Source organism: Citrus sinensis, chromosome 7 (assembly GCF_022201045.2).
Source record: "Citrus sinensis cultivar Valencia sweet orange chromosome 7, DVS_A1.0, whole genome shotgun sequence".
Lineage (NCBI taxonomy): Eukaryota > Viridiplantae > Streptophyta > Magnoliopsida > Sapindales > Rutaceae > Citrus > Citrus sinensis.
In genome coordinates, this window is record NC_068562.1 from 5,831,300 (window position 1) to 5,851,687 (window position 20,388).

At 34.0% G+C, this 20,388-nt stretch overlaps 3 protein-coding genes across 5 annotated transcripts; 1 reads left to right on the forward strand and 2 right to left on the reverse strand.

Moving 5' to 3' along the window:
* Nucleotides 1-272: 272 nt before the first annotated feature.
* Nucleotides 273-2,586, reverse strand: LOC102622610 (peroxidase 17). The gene is made up of 3 exons (XM_006466195.4): nucleotides 2,064-2,586; nucleotides 1,776-1,967; nucleotides 273-1,079 (listed from the first exon to the last, which is right to left on the reverse strand). Exons 1-3 carry the CDS (start codon nucleotides 2,256-2,258, stop codon nucleotides 486-488), a joined length of 981 nt encoding a protein of 326 aa, XP_006466258.2. The 5' UTR covers nucleotides 2,259-2,586; the 3' UTR covers nucleotides 273-485.
* Nucleotides 2,587-9,349: 6,763 nt separating this feature from the next.
* On the forward strand, nucleotides 9,350-17,945 carry LOC102621904 (uncharacterized). Of its 3 annotated transcripts, none has more exons than XM_006466193.4 (15): nucleotides 9,350-9,700; nucleotides 9,806-9,894; nucleotides 11,031-11,097; nucleotides 11,184-11,299; nucleotides 12,502-12,568; nucleotides 12,679-12,727; nucleotides 13,161-13,246; nucleotides 13,486-13,751; nucleotides 13,841-13,896; nucleotides 14,562-14,647; nucleotides 14,896-14,988; nucleotides 15,596-15,911; nucleotides 16,180-16,724; nucleotides 17,065-17,299; nucleotides 17,386-17,945. In XM_006466193.4, exons 1-15 carry the CDS (start codon nucleotides 9,521-9,523, stop codon nucleotides 17,643-17,645), a joined length of 2,511 nt encoding a protein of 836 aa, XP_006466256.2. In that variant the 5' UTR covers nucleotides 9,350-9,520; the 3' UTR covers nucleotides 17,646-17,945. The 3 variants fall into 3 exon arrangements, with proteins under 3 accessions (XP_006466256.2, XP_006466257.2, XP_006466255.2); XM_006466194.4 differs by having other exon boundaries at nucleotides 9,351-9,700; nucleotides 16,177-16,724; nucleotides 17,065-17,293; XM_006466192.4 differs by having other exon boundaries at nucleotides 9,352-9,700; nucleotides 16,177-16,724.
* Nucleotides 17,946-18,207: 262 nt separating this feature from the next.
* On the reverse strand, nucleotides 18,208-19,893 carry LOC102621602 (ras-related protein Rab11A). The gene is made up of 2 exons (XM_006466191.4): nucleotides 19,348-19,893; nucleotides 18,208-18,856 (listed from the first exon to the last, which is right to left on the reverse strand). Exons 1-2 carry the CDS (start codon nucleotides 19,578-19,580, stop codon nucleotides 18,412-18,414), a joined length of 678 nt encoding a protein of 225 aa, XP_006466254.2. The 5' UTR covers nucleotides 19,581-19,893; the 3' UTR covers nucleotides 18,208-18,411.
* Between the last annotated feature and the right edge of the window lie 495 nt (nucleotides 19,894-20,388).

Genomic DNA, 20,388 nt, shown 5'->3' on the forward strand with positions numbered 1-20,388 from the left:
TTTTTGCAATCTTTGACTATCGATATCATTTTGATTACTCTACTTAGAGGATACTGGATAGAAACAAAAAGAAAGTGCGTAATTGTGTATGACACCTTCCATGATCTGGATAGAACAGTTTTACTTTATTAAATATTTTCTAATGTTAAGTGCTTCTTGCCTTCCCAATTGGTGATTGAAAAAGGGTCTAAAGTCCATAAGTTGAAGGTTCCATATCACGAGACGGTAAAATTATACTTAAAAACGACAATAGAAGACCTGCCATAGTCCCAAAAGAAAGATCAGTTCTTAGTAATTTTAATCATCAAAAGCCATCCAAACCATGATAACATAGACGCTTACATTCTCACTCTCCAATTCCAGTTTCTATAGCATCAGAATTAGGAACATTACACTGGATGAAAATGTATCTAGTCTTATTATATAACTCTCAATGCTTTTTGTATTCTAGAAATGCCTCTAATCATCATAATGCTGTTTGCTCCTCAAGATTCCAACAATACGTCCACAGCCCGGCTGTTAACAACTCTACAGTTGGTTCTAATCTCCCCAGGCTTCCCGGATTGCAAGTCACCCAACTTTATCATTCCCTCCACAAATGCCTTGAAAAATTTGTCTTGATCTTTGCCATAAAGCTTCACATATGGTCTAGTCCACGGATAAGTATACAGCGTCTCATCAGAGTTCAGAAATCCTCTACCGGCAACCAAGTCCTTGAAATATTGGTTATCAAAAGCTTGAGGTGTTGCATCAAGGTCTACTGTTACATTCTCATCGCCGCCGATTGGACAAAGCCTGTTTAGCTTTTCTCTGAACTTAGGCTCGATGGCAGGGTCAGGCTTGCCTGACCCAGACTGATTGTATAGCCTAAACATGATCGAAAAACATCGGCCTTGGCCAATCGAGTGTGAGCCCGAAAGGGCTACAAGATCTTTGATGGAGAGATCAAATTTGGCAAACAGGTCAACCAGAAAACTGGCATTGGCTCTAGGGCTTGGCATGATATCGTCCGCATCCTTTTGGCTGGCCGTTAAGCTGTCTTTTCTTCCCAGCTTCACTTCCCAGCTGGGCCCTCCACTCTGTTTCAAGATACCACTCAGTTTTGTTGTTCATATCATACATCCTTCTGGTTAATTAACTAAATTGCAAATAATGATCAAAACTATAAAATGAAAACAAAATTTTGGATAGTCGTAGTATATGTTATGCATTTTTAACGTAGGGTTTTACTCTCTGCCTGCAAATGGTAGCCGATCACCGACTCACAAAGTAATTAAATGAATGCGGGTCAAAACAATTGACAACGACAATAAATTATTAATTTATAATCTAGCTATAGCTTTCATAGACTAAAAAATTTCTAGAAATGATATATTTTTCCAGTGATCCAAGTTAGTGAAATATATCAAAATTCAAATGCAATTACTGCAAATTCAAGATAATCTAGCTAGGCATCATTCATCCTCGACAAAATAAAATTAAAAAAATATATATATATTGTAAGATGGCAAAACGAAGAAATCATATTCTAATCAACCCAACTTTTGCACCCGTTATCATGCTTTGTTACTTTTGAATTAAAGTTAAAACGATTAGGCGAATATTATATGTCTGTCAACTTGAGAACATAGGTGACAGTGGGAGAGAGGACCCATTTCGCATTATTTAATTGCGGGCGACCATATTTTTTGACTGGCCTAAATTAAATTATAAATTAAGGTAAAGTTAATTCGAAGAAAAATAATAATAATAATTTTTTTTTTTTTAGGGGTTACCAGTGCAACGGCATCTCTTGAGGCCATGATAATGATATCAGCACAAGAAACGGTTCCTGGACAGGCTTTCTCTAATGCTTCTTTGACCTCATCGATGACTTCGTATGATCTCAGCGAATTAATGTTCGAAAGAGACAATTTTTCTCCAAGCATCGTTGGTGTGTCATCAAGCAACATAGAAGCATCACAACCCTGTCAAGATTTTATAAACAATTCATCATCCACAAGACCAGAAACATATTATTATTACCACTGTTATAAGAGAATCGGTTTCTGTATAGTTGTTACATTAACGAAGCAATCATGGAACTGGAACCGCATGACAGAGGCTCCGCTTCTTGGTTCTCTAATCATGGCCTTCATAATCACATCTCCGACGATGGATTCTGCTTCCGGGCAGGTCTCCGAGTAGTATCGAGGCCGGAGAGGGTCTGCAGTTGCCATGGTTATTAGTAGAAGGAAGAATAGTATCGAAAACGACATCTTCTTGGGCTTGCAAAATAAGCAAAATGAAGTGGGTGAGGTCCAAAATGAGTATTTTGTTGAGTTTATAAGTAAATATGAAGTGGGGCGGTTTGGCTTACGAGTGTCAGGCTGTTTTAATTTCTTTGGCTGTGTGTGATTGTGAATGGAGAGAGGGATTGGATTCTGTTTTTAAGTTTAGTGAATTGGTGTCAACAATGTACAGGGCATTCTTGTTATGACAAGAGGAGGCAAGGAGAGGGCCAATTTGCTTGAGAGTAATTGAGAAGGATGTTTAACTGACAGAAACCAATTTTGGATGGTCAGATTTTGGGCCCTTGTTCAAGTTTTTAGTGGCTGATGAAGATTTGGATTTAGATTACTTTCTAGCGCGTCAACTATTGCGACACCCATGATGCTTTCTGACTGAATTATTAAAATTTACGCGGCCACTTTCTGTTGCCTTATCCATTGATTAACTTTAAAAAAAGGGTCAACTGGTTTAGGCCGTATTCACGTATTTTGTGGAAGACACTGTGTCAATCCATGTCCATTTCAACTATTAGTAATTAGTATTGATGCTGTTTTAAGCGTAGCATTTTCAAAGTATGGTATCACATAAGCTTATGAATGATCTACTTGTAATGTCTGAAAGCAACCAACCATTTGAATTTCAAATATAAATTCTCTATTTTGATTATAAATTAGATTAAAATTGTGTGCTTTACACATTCTATGCGGTATCATATTTGGTATTACTATTTTGTAAGATTTGCTTCATATACTTTCACTTATTCTCTTATTATTGAATACATCTTGAATCAACTTAGTTACGGTTGGCATTGTGCTTGACGGCGGTGCTTTTATGTGAAAGTACTGGAACATTTGATTAACATTTTAAAATTTATTCAATGATTATTTAATGAAAATTATATATACTATCCTTGCTTATTTAAAGAAAAATAAAATAAAATTCATGCTTATTAAATACTCAAATCTCATCTGCTTTCTCTTTATAGCTAATATTTCTTCACTTTGGAACCATAGCTTTAAAACATTAATATTACACAAACTATCTCTTTTTGGAACTATAACTTTAAAACCACATCATTAAATAAGGTCTTCACATCTAAATGGGCAGTTTATTATAACGTATATTTCTAATTCATAGCAAATCATTTTTATTTCGTTAAATGAAAATTTGGTTGTTGTATATGTATAATCAGCATTTAATATGAAACAGTACTTGCGTGGTTGAAGAATTTGATCATGGACGTACTGTGATCACATCAAAAGATTATACTAAATTCATTTCTCTAGGTATTTGATCACGGACAATTATCCAACATAGATAGGTTGCTGTGTCACTCTCTAATGCCTCGCCGCTATCGAATTGGATGATGTTTTTAGCCTTCAATTCAATAGTCTCTGAATTTGATTTCAATTCATCACAAGCCCCGAGAAAGTCCCACAAAAAACGTTGCTGAATTCCCAAGCAATGGTCAATTATTATCGATTTTGCAGTGAATGGGTAAAAGTAACGTCAATCTAACATTAAAAATGTCTTATCACTGATAATAATTGCTCTATTCATTGTACCTATCAAATGCAAAAACGGATAAATTGAGCCAGTAGTTTGACTCGGATCGAATAATCAATTGCTTTAAAATGAAAAATTAAATATAATAAAAACCGGTGGTGCTTAAAAAAAACAAATCTTAAATCCAAAATTAAAATAATCAGACGATAAAAAATATTCGTATACATCTTAACGATCGTCCTAAAGTATGCGACCGCTCGGCTCTTCATGAAATCCAGTGAATCAAAACACTTTTGACCAGCCACGAGAGATTTTTACCATTTTTTCAAGTAATAATAATTTTAGATTATTGTCAATAATTATCGTGGGCAATAAGGTAAAATTGGTGGCAGGATGACCCAAAAAAAATCATCAGAGTTCAGAGTTTTGTCAATGAAGTGGTCCAATATCCCCGCATCATCGGCTCCGGGTCGTGGGGGAAGGAACGTGATTGAGGCCCCCCCGCCCCCGACACGTGATGTTAGTTGGACTAGCATTTTCAGTGGCCCTGAATCCTGATCACTTGCAGCATAAACCTACTTGAATCGGCTGTGATTCCTCATCAAATTGGCGATGATGCTCTGTGCTCATCTTATTGTTCCACTTTCATCATATTTTCACTTAGTTTAAATTGCAGCATAAATGAACCACTCGGCCTTAGCCGAGTGGGGCGTCATTCCTTAAAAATTTGAGAGAAATTTTAAACCCTTCGAATATTAGAGAGAATTAAAATTTTACAATATTATATAAGATCTGATAACATTTATTATAGTATTATATAAGAAAATTATCATTTGTATACCCTTAGTTTACTCAATTATCAAGAATACTACAACACTTTAAGAGTGTATCAATCGTTCACCCTAAATTGATAAAATGTATCAGCCGACCACCAAATCATTAGTTACCGTTTAAATATGATAACGTCAGAAGGGTAATATGGTCTTTTTATATGATACAAGTGATAATTTAAGGGTATACAAGTGATAATTTTTAAGGATAAAATCGTCAATTTACTGTAATTCCGTTAACTTTCAAACGATAATTAACGATTTGGTGGTCGGCCGATATATTTCGTCAACTTAGGATAGATGATTAATACATTCTCAAAGTGTTATAATATTTTTGATAATAAAACAAATATAAGATATACGAATAATAATTTTCCTATCATATAATATATTATAATGTGAGTAATAGTTTCACGTATATAATGTAATATGTTATAAGTGAGGGATAAGTGAGCCATGAGTGTAATAAAAAAAAAAAGTGCAGCACAAATGACATTACGACAGATGCCAATCATCCAATAGTCAATTTAACTCAGTTACACGTGGGCACAACTTTTAGATGCTGATAAGTTCAATGCCTGTGAGATACTGAAATAATTACCAAATCAATAACATTTATGATACGAAGGATGGGCTACGTGTTACGATAACCCAACCGGCAAATCTCGAGTTACTTTTTAACCCGAGATTTGTGCCAATTGCTTTATCTAATATAAAAGGCCAAGTTTATCGAGAACGGAGGATGATCACACAAAGATTCTGCCTTATAAAAGATAGATGATACAACATAATGACACCCACATCAATTAGACTTATTTTAATGTTGAGCTCGATGCTCAATGTCTACTAGTCAAAAAGCATTTTCAACACCAAAAGTTTTCAGAGTAGATTGTTTTTGGGAGATTCGAAATAAATTTAAAAAGTTTAAACTTAATTTTAATATTTAATAATTTTAAAAAAATTAATTTTAGTAAAGTTATTTCATTTTACAACATATTAAAAAAAAGGAGTAGTTTTTTAAAATATTATTTTGGGAATAATTTTTATATTTAACATAATATATATATATATATATATTATAAAAATTAATTATCCTTATTAATTAGAAAATAAAATTATTAACTTTAAAAATATTATTATTATTACAAATTATATTGAAATAATAATACAAAGAATAAAATTAATAATATAAAATATTTATTTTAGTTATCAATTATTCTATATACGCAATAAATAATATTTTATACACTTGTTTATATAAATTTCATTTAAAATTATGTCCAATTTAATTATTTATTTTCTTAAAACAATTCAACATCAAGATTTGTCAAGCACATACTATTATCAAAATCAAAAGAAAATCAAAGGTTATTTCTATATTTTGGTAAAATTTAAATTTAAAAAATTCACTTGAAAATAACGTTTAAGTATGAATATATTTATGTATATACTTTGGACTTTATATAGAAAATTTGTTTATTGGCCTCTTATAACATTCATTTTAAATTTGGTCCAATAATATAAAATTTGTACATGTTATATGTATTACATTATATTTAAAATATTATTGAAGGACGACATGTTATCTCATCTATTATGTTAAACGACAAAGCGTAAATCGTATCCACCAGCACATACTAATTTACGAGCCGTCGCATACTATTTACAATCCGCAGTTTACATTTTTTGTGAAAATAACATACCACAAATTTGCTACCCAAAGACACGTCGTCTATTATGTTGAATTCCATATGATTGTGATGAAAGTAGGAGATCATTCATTTTTGAACAATTAAACAAAATATTTTTCCATGTTTATCTTTCCCAACATTAAAAATGTATATATAGTCCAATAATATAAAAATTGTACATGTTATATGTATTACATTTCATTTGAAAATTTTATTTTTTTTCATAATCTTAATATATGTGGATAAGTAGAGCATTTATAAAATTTAAAATTGAACGAGCATTAGCTAAATAAAAATAAAATCAGACGCAACTTATTTGTCCCAAAACACACTTTTGAAAAAAAATAAAAACAAAAAAAGCATACTTTGCAAAAAATTTTAAAAAATAACACTGCTAACATTGCTTTTTTATTTCTTTTATACAAATGACTACTTTAAAATTTTACTCTCTACATGGCAAGTTATATATTTTTTAATGACATTACATCTAAATATTTCAAATGTTTATTTACAAGCATGCTGAAGATGTCAAATCGTTTGGCTGATTATCAGGCAAAACGATGATGTCCTGGTGGTTAATTGAGGGACGATGTGACACCTTTACAATTATAATAAACGAAAAAGTGTGGATGGTATATGCCGGCCCAAACTATTAAACGTGGAAATGTCATAATTGTGGTGGAGATGATAAATCAAAACAAAACCAGAAGTAACTCATTTATTCCAAAGCGCACTTTTGAAAACAAAAACAGTACTTTGCAAAAAAAAATTGAAAAAACTAACACTGCTAATATTGCTTTTCTACTTTTTATTTTATTTTATAAAAATAACTATTTTAAAATTTCACTTTAAACAGGACAAGTCATATATTTTTTTAACCATATTACATCTAAATATTTTAAATTTTTATTTGCAAACATATTGAAGATGATAGGTCGTTTAGTACATTACCGGTCAAATAACATGTCATCATCGTATATTAGAGGAGGAAGATATGACATCTCCATGTTTACACTCAAACACACATATATATTTGGTCTAATAATGTAAAAATTATACATGTTACATGTATTATATTTTATTTGGAATATTTAATATTTTTTATTTAAAAAAATTGATGCAATATATCAAATTGAATATTCAATACTGTTAAATATTTTTAAGTTTATATATTTTTTAATAAGGTGGCATGAGTTTTTTTTTTTTAATACTACAATTACAATAGATAACATCCAAAATGCAATTCGATATATGTAAAATTTGTCTTGTTAGTTGTTACTATAATTGAAATAATAAATATGCAAGAGAATACAGGAAGACATCATCAATCTCAGTAACTGCCACATTTATGATGGGTGTACTTTCCAGATTGAGGAATTTGAATCTAAAATTAGAATCATTGACAATGTTTACTTTGCAAAATAGATGCGAAAATTATAATCGGAATCGTCGGCTCACCCTAATTTGAGAATAAGAAATGAGAGATTGACTCCCCAAAATAGGTTGGGAGTCAGTCTCCCATTTCCAGTATTACCAATGTTGACCCTTATAAAATTTTCAAAAATTTAAAATTTTGAACATACCTCCATTAAATTAAAAATTATAAATAACAAAAAAAAAAAAAGAGCAAACATTTCGAACCCTTGAGGCAGCCTCCATCGTAGCCAAATCACTTGAAGAAGCCTCCATCATAGCCAAGCATTTCTGGCCTCCCTCCCAGCACTTGGATTAGGCGCCATAGCGGCAGCTTCCCAAATCACAGCAACTACACTCGCTGTCGCTGAAAACAGTAGTCGTTGATGCGTCAGCAGTCGATTTCACATGGAAGCATTAGCCATCTCCTCCCCATCGGCAACCATGCAGTCCATGATGATGATGATTATTATTTTTTGAACCGATGATGATGATTTTTTTTTTGGCAAAAAAGATGATGATGATTATTTTTATTATTATTTGAGAAATTGATGATGGTAATTTTTGATATTATTGTGTTATTGATGATGATTTTTTATTCTGATTATTTGGTTGTTTTGATTATTATTATTACTATTATTTTTTTAAATGCATGATTACTATTATCATCATCATCATTATCATTATTAAATAATAGTAATAATTCCAATAATTAACGTACAAAATAATAATTATGACAATAGCTAATTAAGAACTTTTTAATAATTTGAAACAATTTAACTCATTCATATTTCAATTATAAGACAAAGTAAACACATTAATAGCATTCTAACTCATTCTGATTTTGATTAATACATTTAAGTAAATAACTTAAAATGATTCCCATTCTCTTTTTACATTCCATTCCATCTTAATTCTTATTTAGTAAATGCATCATTAAGCTAATGGATTAGGTGGCTAATAATAGTCCAATTTACTTTTTTTGAGATTTTTATTATTAATAGGACAATTTCAGACAAAAAGTCCGCTGCCGAACACAATTTTTTTTTTTTTTGAGTTAGACTATTGGCACCTTATGATCTTCTCATAAAACCCTCCTTTTAGTTATATTCATTTTATTTTCGAAAATATCTCTTTTTTTAGATACACTTTTCTAAGTTTTCAAATTTCATTTGATTTGTTTTATTTTTAAAACTCAAAGTATTATTGTGCTACTTTTTTTAATTATTTTCAATTTTATTATTACTCTACACACAAATTAAAAAGTTATATGAGTGATAAGTTTTTTAATATTAATCATTGGTTGAAATAACACATATTTCAAATTATAATTTCAAAGTAATTTTAAGTATAAAAATATTTAAACAATAAGAAATCAAAAGAGAACAATAGATTATAATTAAATAAAATTATAATTAAGGACAATTGAAAATTAAACACATAAATTTTTTTTCCAACAAATCATCCCCCCGCCCCCCACCCAAAAAACATAGAGTATAGGTGGTGGAACTTTTAAGAGGTACATGGGTTCGATTGGATTTGATTGTGGCGATCCAAAAACAGCAAATCGTGGGAATATTATTAAGTGGGCTGGGTTAATCACGTACAATTAGTATATGAAGTCCATAGCCCATAGATGAATCTGTGACTCGTAATCATAACGCGCAAAACAATAGCACGCAACGCAAGGGCGGGCGTGTATCGCAGGAAACGGCACCACGAAAGAAGCAACTAGCCTCTAGTCTAGGCAGTGGGCGTATGCATAGCGGCAGGGAGAGTCTAACAGTAACGTAAGGAAAGAAAGAAAAAATGGGCGGCGGAGGAAGAGAAGGGAGGAGCTACAGGTCTCGCACTCAACGAAAACATTTCAAGCAAAGCAGAGAGAATGTTTGGAAACGTTCCAAATCAGATCCCGATTCTACTGACGGTCATGCGTCTCCGTGGCAACCCTTCGCCACTCAGAATCCCTCCTTCGATGAGTACTACAAGGTCTACTTTACTTGTTTTCCTTGATGCATCTTACAGGTTTCTTTCTATATTTGTTTATTTAATTATTTTGTTTTTAAATGCTTTAATGAGTTTGTGTAATTATAGGAGCAAGGGATTGTGGCGGCTGAAGAATGGGACAGGTTTATCGAAGTTCTTCGTAAGCCATTGCCTGCTGCTTTTAGAATCAACTCTAGGTAATTATAAAAAAATATTTCTTACACATTTTTTTTTTATATTAAAATTGTTGCTTCTAGTGAGTTCTCTATCTTATGTGCTATTTTACTTTAAATTATGGAGCGCATAGTCTTCATTTACTAGAAACATTTTGAAAACAAATTACCACTACTCTTGGTGTTGTTTAGAGCTTAACTTGTTTAACAATTGGGTAAATTTAGAATAGGGAGTTGCTGCTCTGTAATTGTGAATTGTTGGCTTGCAACTTCATGCTTAACTTAATGCCTACATTATCTGTGGTAATGTCCTGGAAATTCTTCTTTGTGTTTGCTGCTGTCGTTGGCATGTGATTAGCTATGTTTGGTTGGTGATTTTCGACTTGGATTACCTGTTGAGTGGGTTGCTTGGCCTGTGGAGCTTAATTAACTGGGTACATAGCTCCTTCGATTCCCAGGTATAAGCACTAGATTGTAACTAGTTTTATTTTCACATATTGCTCAACCTCTATGCTAACAAGGAGGGGGCGGCGGAGCTTTTAGGTTTAAAATAAAAAAAGAATTGATATTGAAACAGATTACATTATGCTTGTTAAATAATAATAATGTATAAGAATCAAGGGAACTCAAAAATTAGAATTTCAAATGGTACTGGAGTCAAAGTTTGTGGATTGGTTGCTGATTGCATTGAAATTCTATAGGAATATTGGGAGGCAATAGTAAAACTGATCCGGGATTATGTCGTCGGATATGTTAGCCGATAGTTTTATAACAGGATTAGGCTGCAGCAGGCATGGTGGTAGAGGTTGTGTTAACGGGGCCATCAGCATTTTCTGTTATATTTTTCTATTTTCTGAAACAAAAGGTTATTCAAATCCCGGTGGCACCATTAACAGCAACTGAAATTCGTCTAAACGATCCATTCTTGGCCTTTTTTGGGGTATTTCCAGTACTGAAATTATGGAATAAAAGGATGGTTTACCAAGGGTGCTCTTCTTCTTTCCTGTGTTGAAGGACTTTCCTTATTCCTATGCTTTACTCCACACTTGATCTTTCCTTTTCCTTTGAACTTAATTTTTCTTTTCTCAGCTATTGAATGAGTCATCGCAAAAAATTTGTAGCTTAGTTAGTAGTTTTTGTTTTTTATTTTTATTTTGCAGTAGCCAATTTTGTTCAGATATTCGATCTCAGTTGGAGAATGACTTTATGAAATCTCTTCAAACTGAGGTAAGGCACAATATTTACTTCCTGAGAGTAACACATCTAAAATCGTGCTGCATTCTCTTCAGAACTTATTGTCTTTTATTCTTCAGGTAATCGAAGAGGGTGAAGTGGAGCCTATTAGACCGTTGCCTTGGTACCCCAACAATCTTGCTTGGCATTCAAATTTTTCTCGCATGCAGTTGAGGAAGAACCAAACCCTTGAGAGGTATTATGCGTTATATGATGTTCTTTTTGGTAGCTTTAAGTGGTAACAGAGGAATGGCTTCACCCTAAAATGTATAAAGGAGGAGCTGTATGGAGCCTCACCAGTAATGCTAATTCCTTCTATGTTCATTTGGTTATGTGTTTATATGAATCTTTCTGTGTGTGGATGGTTGCATGCATAAAAATTACTCGTAGTTACTTTAGTCTGTGTGTTTTACAATACAAATTTGAATTGGTAAAAGCTGTGATGGAAGTTTAGGCACATTGAATATTGGTGTCCAAGATTTCCTATGAGAGATCTCTCTCTCTCCTTTTTTTTTTTTTTTAATTCTCATGCATTAATAATCACAGAGAACATATGATATTTAAACTTTGCTGCAACAAACCTGCCATGATACAGTTTTCAGATAATCTTGTGCTGAGAAAGTGAAGTTTGGTGAAAAAGGTCAAATTTTGCTTCAAAAATAAGGATTCATGATCAGGAAGAGTTTATTGGGTGTTTGGGAGAATTTAGTAAGTGACCTCAATACAGTAAGAATTTGATTGTACCTTGGTATTTGGTCGAGGATAAAATTTTCACTAAATTTTTTATGTTAGTTTATGGCCATATACTTGCTTACTGCTAGCTTTTCATGAAAAATGGTGGATTATGATGGGAGCATTGGGAACTTTGTCAGGAGATGTAATTTCTCGATGCTATGAACCCTCTTCAGTTGTGCAAGTATTGGCTGCAAGTCTGTATTTGGAATTTTGGAGTGTTTGTGTTGAGTTTGTAGCTCCTAATATAAGTCCTCTTGTATGGAAACACCATGGCTAATATTTATATTGGATGTAAACTTCTTTTCTTGTTTTAGCTTTCTTCTGTGCAGATGCTAAATCTTTAGCTTAGTTGTCAGTTTATGGTGTTTGCACCTGTCACTTGAGAGCTGTTTGACTTTATTCTGTCAATGATCATGAAAAGCATAAGCTGTTCATCTCTCTCGTTAATTTTATTAATAATATCAATATTTATTCTGTGTATTATCATAAGCTATGCTATTAACAACTTTAATTCAAATGATATGATTTACCTTTTTGTTTGTTGGTTCTTTGCTATTGGAATCTTTTTACAGTATGTGTAAGTTGTCTGAAATATGATCAGCTGATTTGGATTATTGAACTATATGTGAAAGAGTTAACATTAATTATGATTACCACTTTCAGGTTCCACAAGTTCCTAAAACTAGAAAATGAAATCGGAAACATCACCAGACAGGAGGCTGTCAGCATGGTGGGCTGACTTAACTGTTGGGGGTTTTGCAATAACATTATTATTTATAAAAATTTCTGTGTTCAATGGCTGCAGTTTTTTCTTCAGCTTAAGGATTGTTTCTGTTGTAGGTACCTCCCCTCTTCCTGGATGTGCAACCAGATCATTTTGTACTTGACAGTAAGCAACTTATGCACATCTAAGGCTTGTTTCTCTATTTCTCTCTCTCTTAAAAACAAAGCTTGTTTTCCCATTTTAGTTTATGCAAATGATGTTCTCTGTCTGTCTGTTTTTATTTATTATTATTTAAAAGCTTCATAGGAGGTTTTAATTTATACTCTTACATCTCAGCCAAGATCTAGCTCTAGTTGTAAGGAGCTACCTCGCTAGTAATCAGGTCTTGGGTTTGAGCCTCACTAGCATGCGTTGGTTAATAAATAAATAAATAAAGTTTATACTCTTACATCTTAATTTTGCATCTTGTATACCTTGCTATTTTGATATGGGTTTTGAGTTGCAGGTTATAGGCATGAAACACTAATGCATTATTAATCCAAAAATTGAAAACAAACGTAATGTGGTTGTCCTCACTGCTTTCTCTTGTGTTATCCAGTGTGTGCAGCTCCTGGTTCAAAAACATTCCAATTGCTGGAGATTATACATCAATCAACAAATCCAGGAGCTCTTCCTAATGGAATGGTTTGTCCTACTTTAATTATCTTCTATGCCAGTATCTACTCTATCTGGTTCATTTGGTTTCTTCTGCTTCTCTTTCTCTGTATTACATCTAAAATGTAGCTAGCAACATTACTGCTAATTTGCTAGAGCAAGTTTTCATGGTCATCTGTGGAGCTCTTGTTTCATTATTTTAGTTCTGTTTGCTAATTTGGTTCATTTTATTCTTTCTTCAATTTTTTTTTTAAAAAATTCATCAATAGGTTATAGCAAATGATCTTGATGTCCAAAGATGTAATCTTCTCATCCACCAAACAAAACGAATGTGCACTGCCAACTTGATTGTCACAAATCATGAAGCCCAACACTTCCCTGGTTGCCGAGCAAATAAAAATTTCTCCAGTGCTTTCGATAAAGGAATTGAATCAGAGTCAAACATGGGTCAACTTCTATTTGACCGTGTGCTATGTGATGTTCCTTGCAGTGGAGACGGTACCCTGCGCAAGGCTCCAGATATCTGGAGAAAATGGTTGGATATTTTTCTCTTAATACTTTTTTAAATCTTCATTTGCTGTTTTACACTACATGTGGAATTAGTTTTGCATTGCCATAATGCAGGAATGTAGGATTAGGCAATGGGCTCCATAGCCTACAAGTTCAGATAGCCATGCGAGGTACCTTTCCTAAAAACATATAATATTGAAGTTCTTTTATGATCTATGGTCAAATGGTTTTTAAGTTTTCTAGGTTGGTAATTTTTTATTATTGTCTTTGTGTGTCACGGAGTTGAATATGTTGATGTTGCTTTTTGATTGTTAGTCATGCTAGCCTAGGTCAAAATTATCATCCACTATTTGCTCAGGGTCACATTGGCTGATAAATGAACCCTTACCAGTCAACTAGTGAAGACCAGAAAATTGATGAAATGCCTGATGTCTGTCTGAACACAGCATTCTTGATAAGTCATTCGATTCCAAAAGTTTTAATTCCATTGCCGTTGCATAACAGGCATATCAGTCCACTAGAGGTTGTTTGACTCATTTAGTTTTCCTTGAAAGAAAAACTTTTTGAAGAGAATGTCAAGATGATTGGTATCTTGATAAATACTCTTATCCTTTTTTTTTGGTTTAATAAAATTGAGATTTTGGATGAATGTCTATTGCTTAAACATTAACATACTTGGTAACCTAGAGTGTTAACAGTGTTGCTCCATTATCTCAATAAGCCTGCCACATACTTAATTTTGGATTGGGCTCCTTTCTTTTTCTAAGAGTTATTTCTTTCCATTTCCATTCAGCGGGGCATATTGCACTTACGATGGTGGTTTTTGTTACTGCAGGTATATCTCTACTCAAAGTTGGTGGAAGAATTGTTTATTCTACCTGCTCCATGAATCCAGTGGAGAATGAGGCTGTGGTTGCCGAGGTAATGTATTTGTTATTACATGTAACCATTTATAGTTTGGTGGTGAAATGTGTTAGATTGTTTTATCATCATTAGAATTATGATAAAGTAATGATTTACTTGTTTGCTGTCGTTTATAGATATGATCTTACTGGTTGCACCCCCCAAGTCACCATCTTTTATGACTCATTGTTGTTTGCCAGGAACATTTTATGTTTTACATTCTACTATGGTTTAATAATGTTGCCCTTGTCTTCCACATTCTTCAGATTTTGCGGAAATGTGAAGGATCTGTTGAACTCGTTGATGTCTCAAATGAGGTTCCCCAACTTATTCGTCGGCCAGGTCTTAGAAAGTGGAAGGTGAGTCATGACTCCTCTGAATCCAGGCTTTAATCCTGTTCCTGTCTATGGTTTGATATGCTATTTCTATATGGATCAAAATTTGTGGTGTGCATTAGTTTGTGTCTTGCTATTACTAAACTTATGCTATACAATGAAAAGTCTTTCCATTGCCTAAAACTCTGGAGTTAAGCATTTGCATCTTTCTGGACGTGTCAATAGAAAACAATACCTGCTCCTGGTCGGACACTCTAAATTGATGTTTGGTAATGTGCACGAGCATGTGAACCCTTAATATTATGTTGACAGGAACACGAACAAGATTTAAGACATTAAAAAAGTAACAAACTACTAGGCTTCATTGTTGAGTAAATATATGGTAAAATTCTGGTTGCTGTAAAGAGAATATATCTTGTTGGGGGTATAAAATAAAAAATAAAAACATTTTAAAAGCTTTATAATTTGTGTTGACACCTAAACACATTCCGGCATTTTGCTTATATAAACAATGTGATGTATATTTTGGTCTCAATTAAGAAAAGTGTTATGACCTTTTACTTTTATCTGCTTGTGTTTGGCATTACACTAGTCTGCTGCATTTGAAATACTATGTTCTCTGTGTATGTAGGTACGTGACAAGGGCATCTGGTTAGCTTCCCACAAACATGTTCGGAAATTCCGGAGAATCGGGATTGTTCCCAGCATGTTCCCTTCTGGCAGTAGCCATATGGACGTAACTGACATTGAACCTAAGCATGGGAATGTTACTGATGTAAATTCTGATGAAGGACTTCAGCAAGTGGAAGATGTTTTGACTTCGGCGGATGATTTGGAAGAGGAAGTCTCCGATCTTCCATTAGAACGTTGCATGAGGTTAGTTCCTCATGATCAGAACTCTGGAGCCTTTTTCATTGCTGTCCTCCAGAAAGTTTCCCCGCTGCCAGGTAATAACACTGGGACAGCTTGTTATTTTTATAAATTTATAAGTTAAGGTTTTGGCTTTACTATAACTAAGAATATTTAGCTAATGCTGGTGGCACAAGCATAATAAGCTCCATTTAGTATGATGCTTGATGACCATCTGCTTCTGCAAAGCTTGAGTTCCAACAATGCGAGGAGCATCAGTGCTTCCTCCCTTTCTGAGCTTTCAGTTGGCATCTATGAGGAAATATGTATATTTATGTATTCTTACAAGTCTATTTCCTGCAGTAGTCCAGGAGAAACATATCAACCCAGAAGAGAAGATGCTCCCTAGAAATGATGATCCACCTAAAAAATTACAAAACCAGGATACAGAGGAATTGAATGGAATGGAGGTTGATTTAGCAGACGGTACAGATGAAAAAGATCCAGAAGGCTCTTTGGAGGCTAATTCTATTGATAATGAAGATGGGGCTGCAGTGGAACCTGATCCTTTGACATGTGAAAAGGTCGATTCGGAGGAAACTGAAGTGCCTGTTAACACGGAAACAAAATCTGAAAGAACTGGTGGGAAGAGGAAGTTACAAATTCAAGGCAAATGGAAAGGGATTGACCCTGTTATTTTCTTCAATGATGAAACTATTATCAACAGCATAAAGACATTCTATGGCATCGACGACTCGTTTCAGCTTAGTGGTCAGCTTGTCTCCAGAAACGGTGACACAAACCGTGTGAAGAGAATTTACTATGTTTCGAAGTCAGTTAAGGATGCTCTTGATCTAAATTTCCGAGTTGGACAGCAACTTAAGATAACTTCTGTTGGCCTGAAAATGTTTGTAAGTATATTCCAGCATAACTTGGCTTCCAGTCGTTCTAATCTTTATTATTTTTCCTTGCCTTGCACTCCCTTCCAATGGACTTGGGTCAAAGTTCTTTATCCACATCTTTTGCTACCCATTCTCAGCTTATTTGTGTTCTACTCATTTAGAATTAAAAACTCTCATTAATCACAGACCTACGTATTTACCAACTTTATTTCACTCATTGTCTCTTTACTAAAGCTATGAACAAAGGAGCTACATGCTTGATCTGCAACAAAGAGTTGTCCAAATGAACTAAAAAAAATTCTATTTTTAGATTAACTTTTTACTTATTTTTTCTTTTTCCTTTAAACAGGAGCGGCAAACATCCCGGGAAGGTAACTCTGCACCATGTTCTTTCAGGATATCATCTGAAGGTTTACCAGTAATTCTTCCATACATCACCAAACAGATTCTATATGCATCTCTGGTAGACTTCAAACACCTTTTGCAATACAAGACTATTAAATTTGCGGATTTTGTTGATGCTGAGTTTGGAGAAAAGGCTTCAAAGCTGATGATGGGGTGCTGTGTGATAGTATTAAGTAAAGGTCTTTACAGTGCATACTGTTACAAGATGTTAATAGGTTCACTGAATTTGTTTGTTTACTCAATTATTGATCTGCTGATTCGGCAGGTGGGGAAGCTTTGTCAAATCCTGTCCAAATTGATGCGTCAACAATAGCAATAGGATGCTGGAAGGGTAGGGCCTGTTTGAGTGTGATGGTTACAGCAATTGACTGCCAGGAACTGCTAGAAAGGCTTTTAATGCGTTTGGAGATTGAAAAGGGTGATTTAGTTCAGGAAAACGCTATGGGGACCGATGAAGTGCAAGAAGAGATGAATGATAATGGCAAGGAGGAGCCAGAAAGTCTTGAAGTGGCGGTGAATACTTGATGTGATAGCAAGTGTTTAGACCCCTGACTACCTTCATTGTTGTGGTAGCAAACTTATCATTATATATTTTTGTATTCTTTCTAAACTATTTCTGTTTAACGTGTGCAACAATTAGATTTTTTTGCCATGCAGCCAAAAACAATTTTGAGAGTAGGTAAACTTTTTGTTGCTGCAGTTATTTATTTTCTTTCAGGCTTAGGAATCCTTCGAAGAGCATGCCAAAGCAATATGGCACATAACTATGATATGGATAAAGAGAGCTCTCTAGATAATCTTGATTAAAAATTTTATTTTATTTTATTTATTTATTATTATTATTATTGTGTGAATATTAAGAACGCAAGCAAAGAGAACGCAAGAACACAAGCAAATATTTCAAATCCTTGAATCATTAAACGTAAAGTAGAGTGGGAAATTGAAGCCAAAATGGCAGCTGTATATTTTGAGAGGCGTTTTATGCTCATGCCACAGTCTTAACATTTCAACGCCGGGGATGGTTTACATGCAATTAACATGCAAAATTATCGACCAAGGGTCAAGATTAACGGGACAAGGCCAACCGTAAAAAGATCAAACAAATGAGGTTCCACTCAGCTTTGACTCTGGTTCTATTTTTGCATTCAAAATAAGGAAAGAATCTTCTGCTCCTACGAGATAACTAAGCCAATGTGAAAAATATACACACCAAACGCACAACACCTTTCAAAAAAATGTTATTAACTACATAAAACCGATTCGTGCAATATGAGAGTAATATCAAATTGCATCATGTTCTACAGCACATGCTGCTCTTGGCAGGGATTTCTTGAGCTGGGCCTGGAACAAGAATCTTCTTGCCAGAAAGGGATGCAGGGTTGCCATTGCCTTGACCTTCACCAGCAGTTAGATTCTTCTTGTTTACAATGTTGAAAATCTCAGTCAACACAGTCATGAAAGCATTTTCCACATTAGTTGCTTCCAGTGCTGAGGTCTCCAAGAAGAATAGTCCTTCCTTCTGAGCAAATTCTTTGGCATCTTCTGTAGGAACCGCCCGCTGCTCCTCAAGGTCACTTTTGTTGCCAATGAGAATGATAACAATATTCTTGTCAGCATGGCTTCGCAACTCTTCCAGCCAACGGGGTATGTGATCAAAGCTCTGGCGTCTGCTAATGTCGTAAACCAGCATTGCCCCAACAGCACCTCTGTAATATGCACTTGTAACAGCCCTGTATCTGCTCATTACACCAAAAGGACAAGGAGAGGAAGGAAATCGATAAATTATAAATCCAATGCCTGGTGTGCCATGACAAACTGTACAAATTAAATCCACAACTCATGCAGCAGGATCATTCGAGAGTAAGTAACTCTTATGTCCAATCCAATAACACTAATAATCCGATCACTAAACAGGATCCCCCAATTCACTTGTATCACAGAAATCAAACACAAGTTTTAAGCGATTAAATCAACGCACTTTAAACCGCAAAGATCAATCTGATATGCATAGTTAATACACATCGACAAATAACCCATATTTGGATGAAATCACAAACATTCAAAGGCATCAACCGAACCCAGTGGTTCAAAACTGCTACTGAACCTAACCCACAATACAGTTTCAGCAAAAATCTAAAGTAAAAACATGCGATACAGAAACAATCAGATCAGAAGCTATTACACACGTAAAAGAAGAAGAATTGAGAAGTGAAAAAAAAAAAGGCACCGTTCTTGGCCAGCAGTGTCCCAGATCTGTGCCTTGACGCTCTTATGTTGAATAACTAAAGTCCTAGTTTGAAACTCAACTCCAATGGTGGCTTTAGAGTCCAAACTGAACTCGTTTCGAGCAAACCTTGCCAGTATCTGAGACTTGCCGACGGCGGAGTCTCCGATTAAAACAACTTTGAATACGTAATCAATTTTCTGATTGGGATCTCCATAGCCTCCTCCGCTGGCCATTTCTACTGAGAGTTAGTAAGAGATCGAGCTTACCAAGACCGACCAACTTCACAAATCACAATATTTGAACAAGTTTAATTTGTTGGGTGGGATGAAAATATGAAGTATGACTGATGGGTAACAGTGAAAAGGGTGGGTTCCACCAGTTGCAGAAACGAAATCATAAACTAATGGCGTAAAGTTGCGGTGTCTGTAAGGATGATGGCTTGGCTATAGCGTATGTCTCGGGTGAGCTGTCTCATTGGTCTTTTTTTTTTTCATGTTTTAATTTCAATATACACTATTTGAGTTTGTTTTCAAGCAAAGCGAGACGGCCGGGATCTTGTTAAATTCGAGGCTAAAAGTCTAGCGACTGTCGGTTCCAGTGATCATGAAATGCGGGCTTAATTTGTGATTGTGAAAAGATTAAGGGTCGCAACGTTATTACCATTCTAAACATTATTCGAAAAACCTAATCAAAGGCAAACGTCGTTTTCGCTTGATCGATAATAGATAGCTGATAAAATTTGACGCAATTTAATTAATTGATAGCAACACAATAATAAGATATGAGTATGAATTATTAAATTTGATATGATTATTAAATGAATTTAAATTGACACGATTTTTTTAATGTTGGGTTAGTGTTAAAATTTTTGATACATTTGTTCACTTAATAATACGATTATCTTTTTTTATTCTAAATTAATTTGTAGGTTTTTATGATCAAAATTTAAATATTAGACATTATTTTCTTTCTTTATTTTTTATTTTTGAAGGATAAACATATACACAGTCCTTCATTTTTTAAATTTTATATAGATTAGGA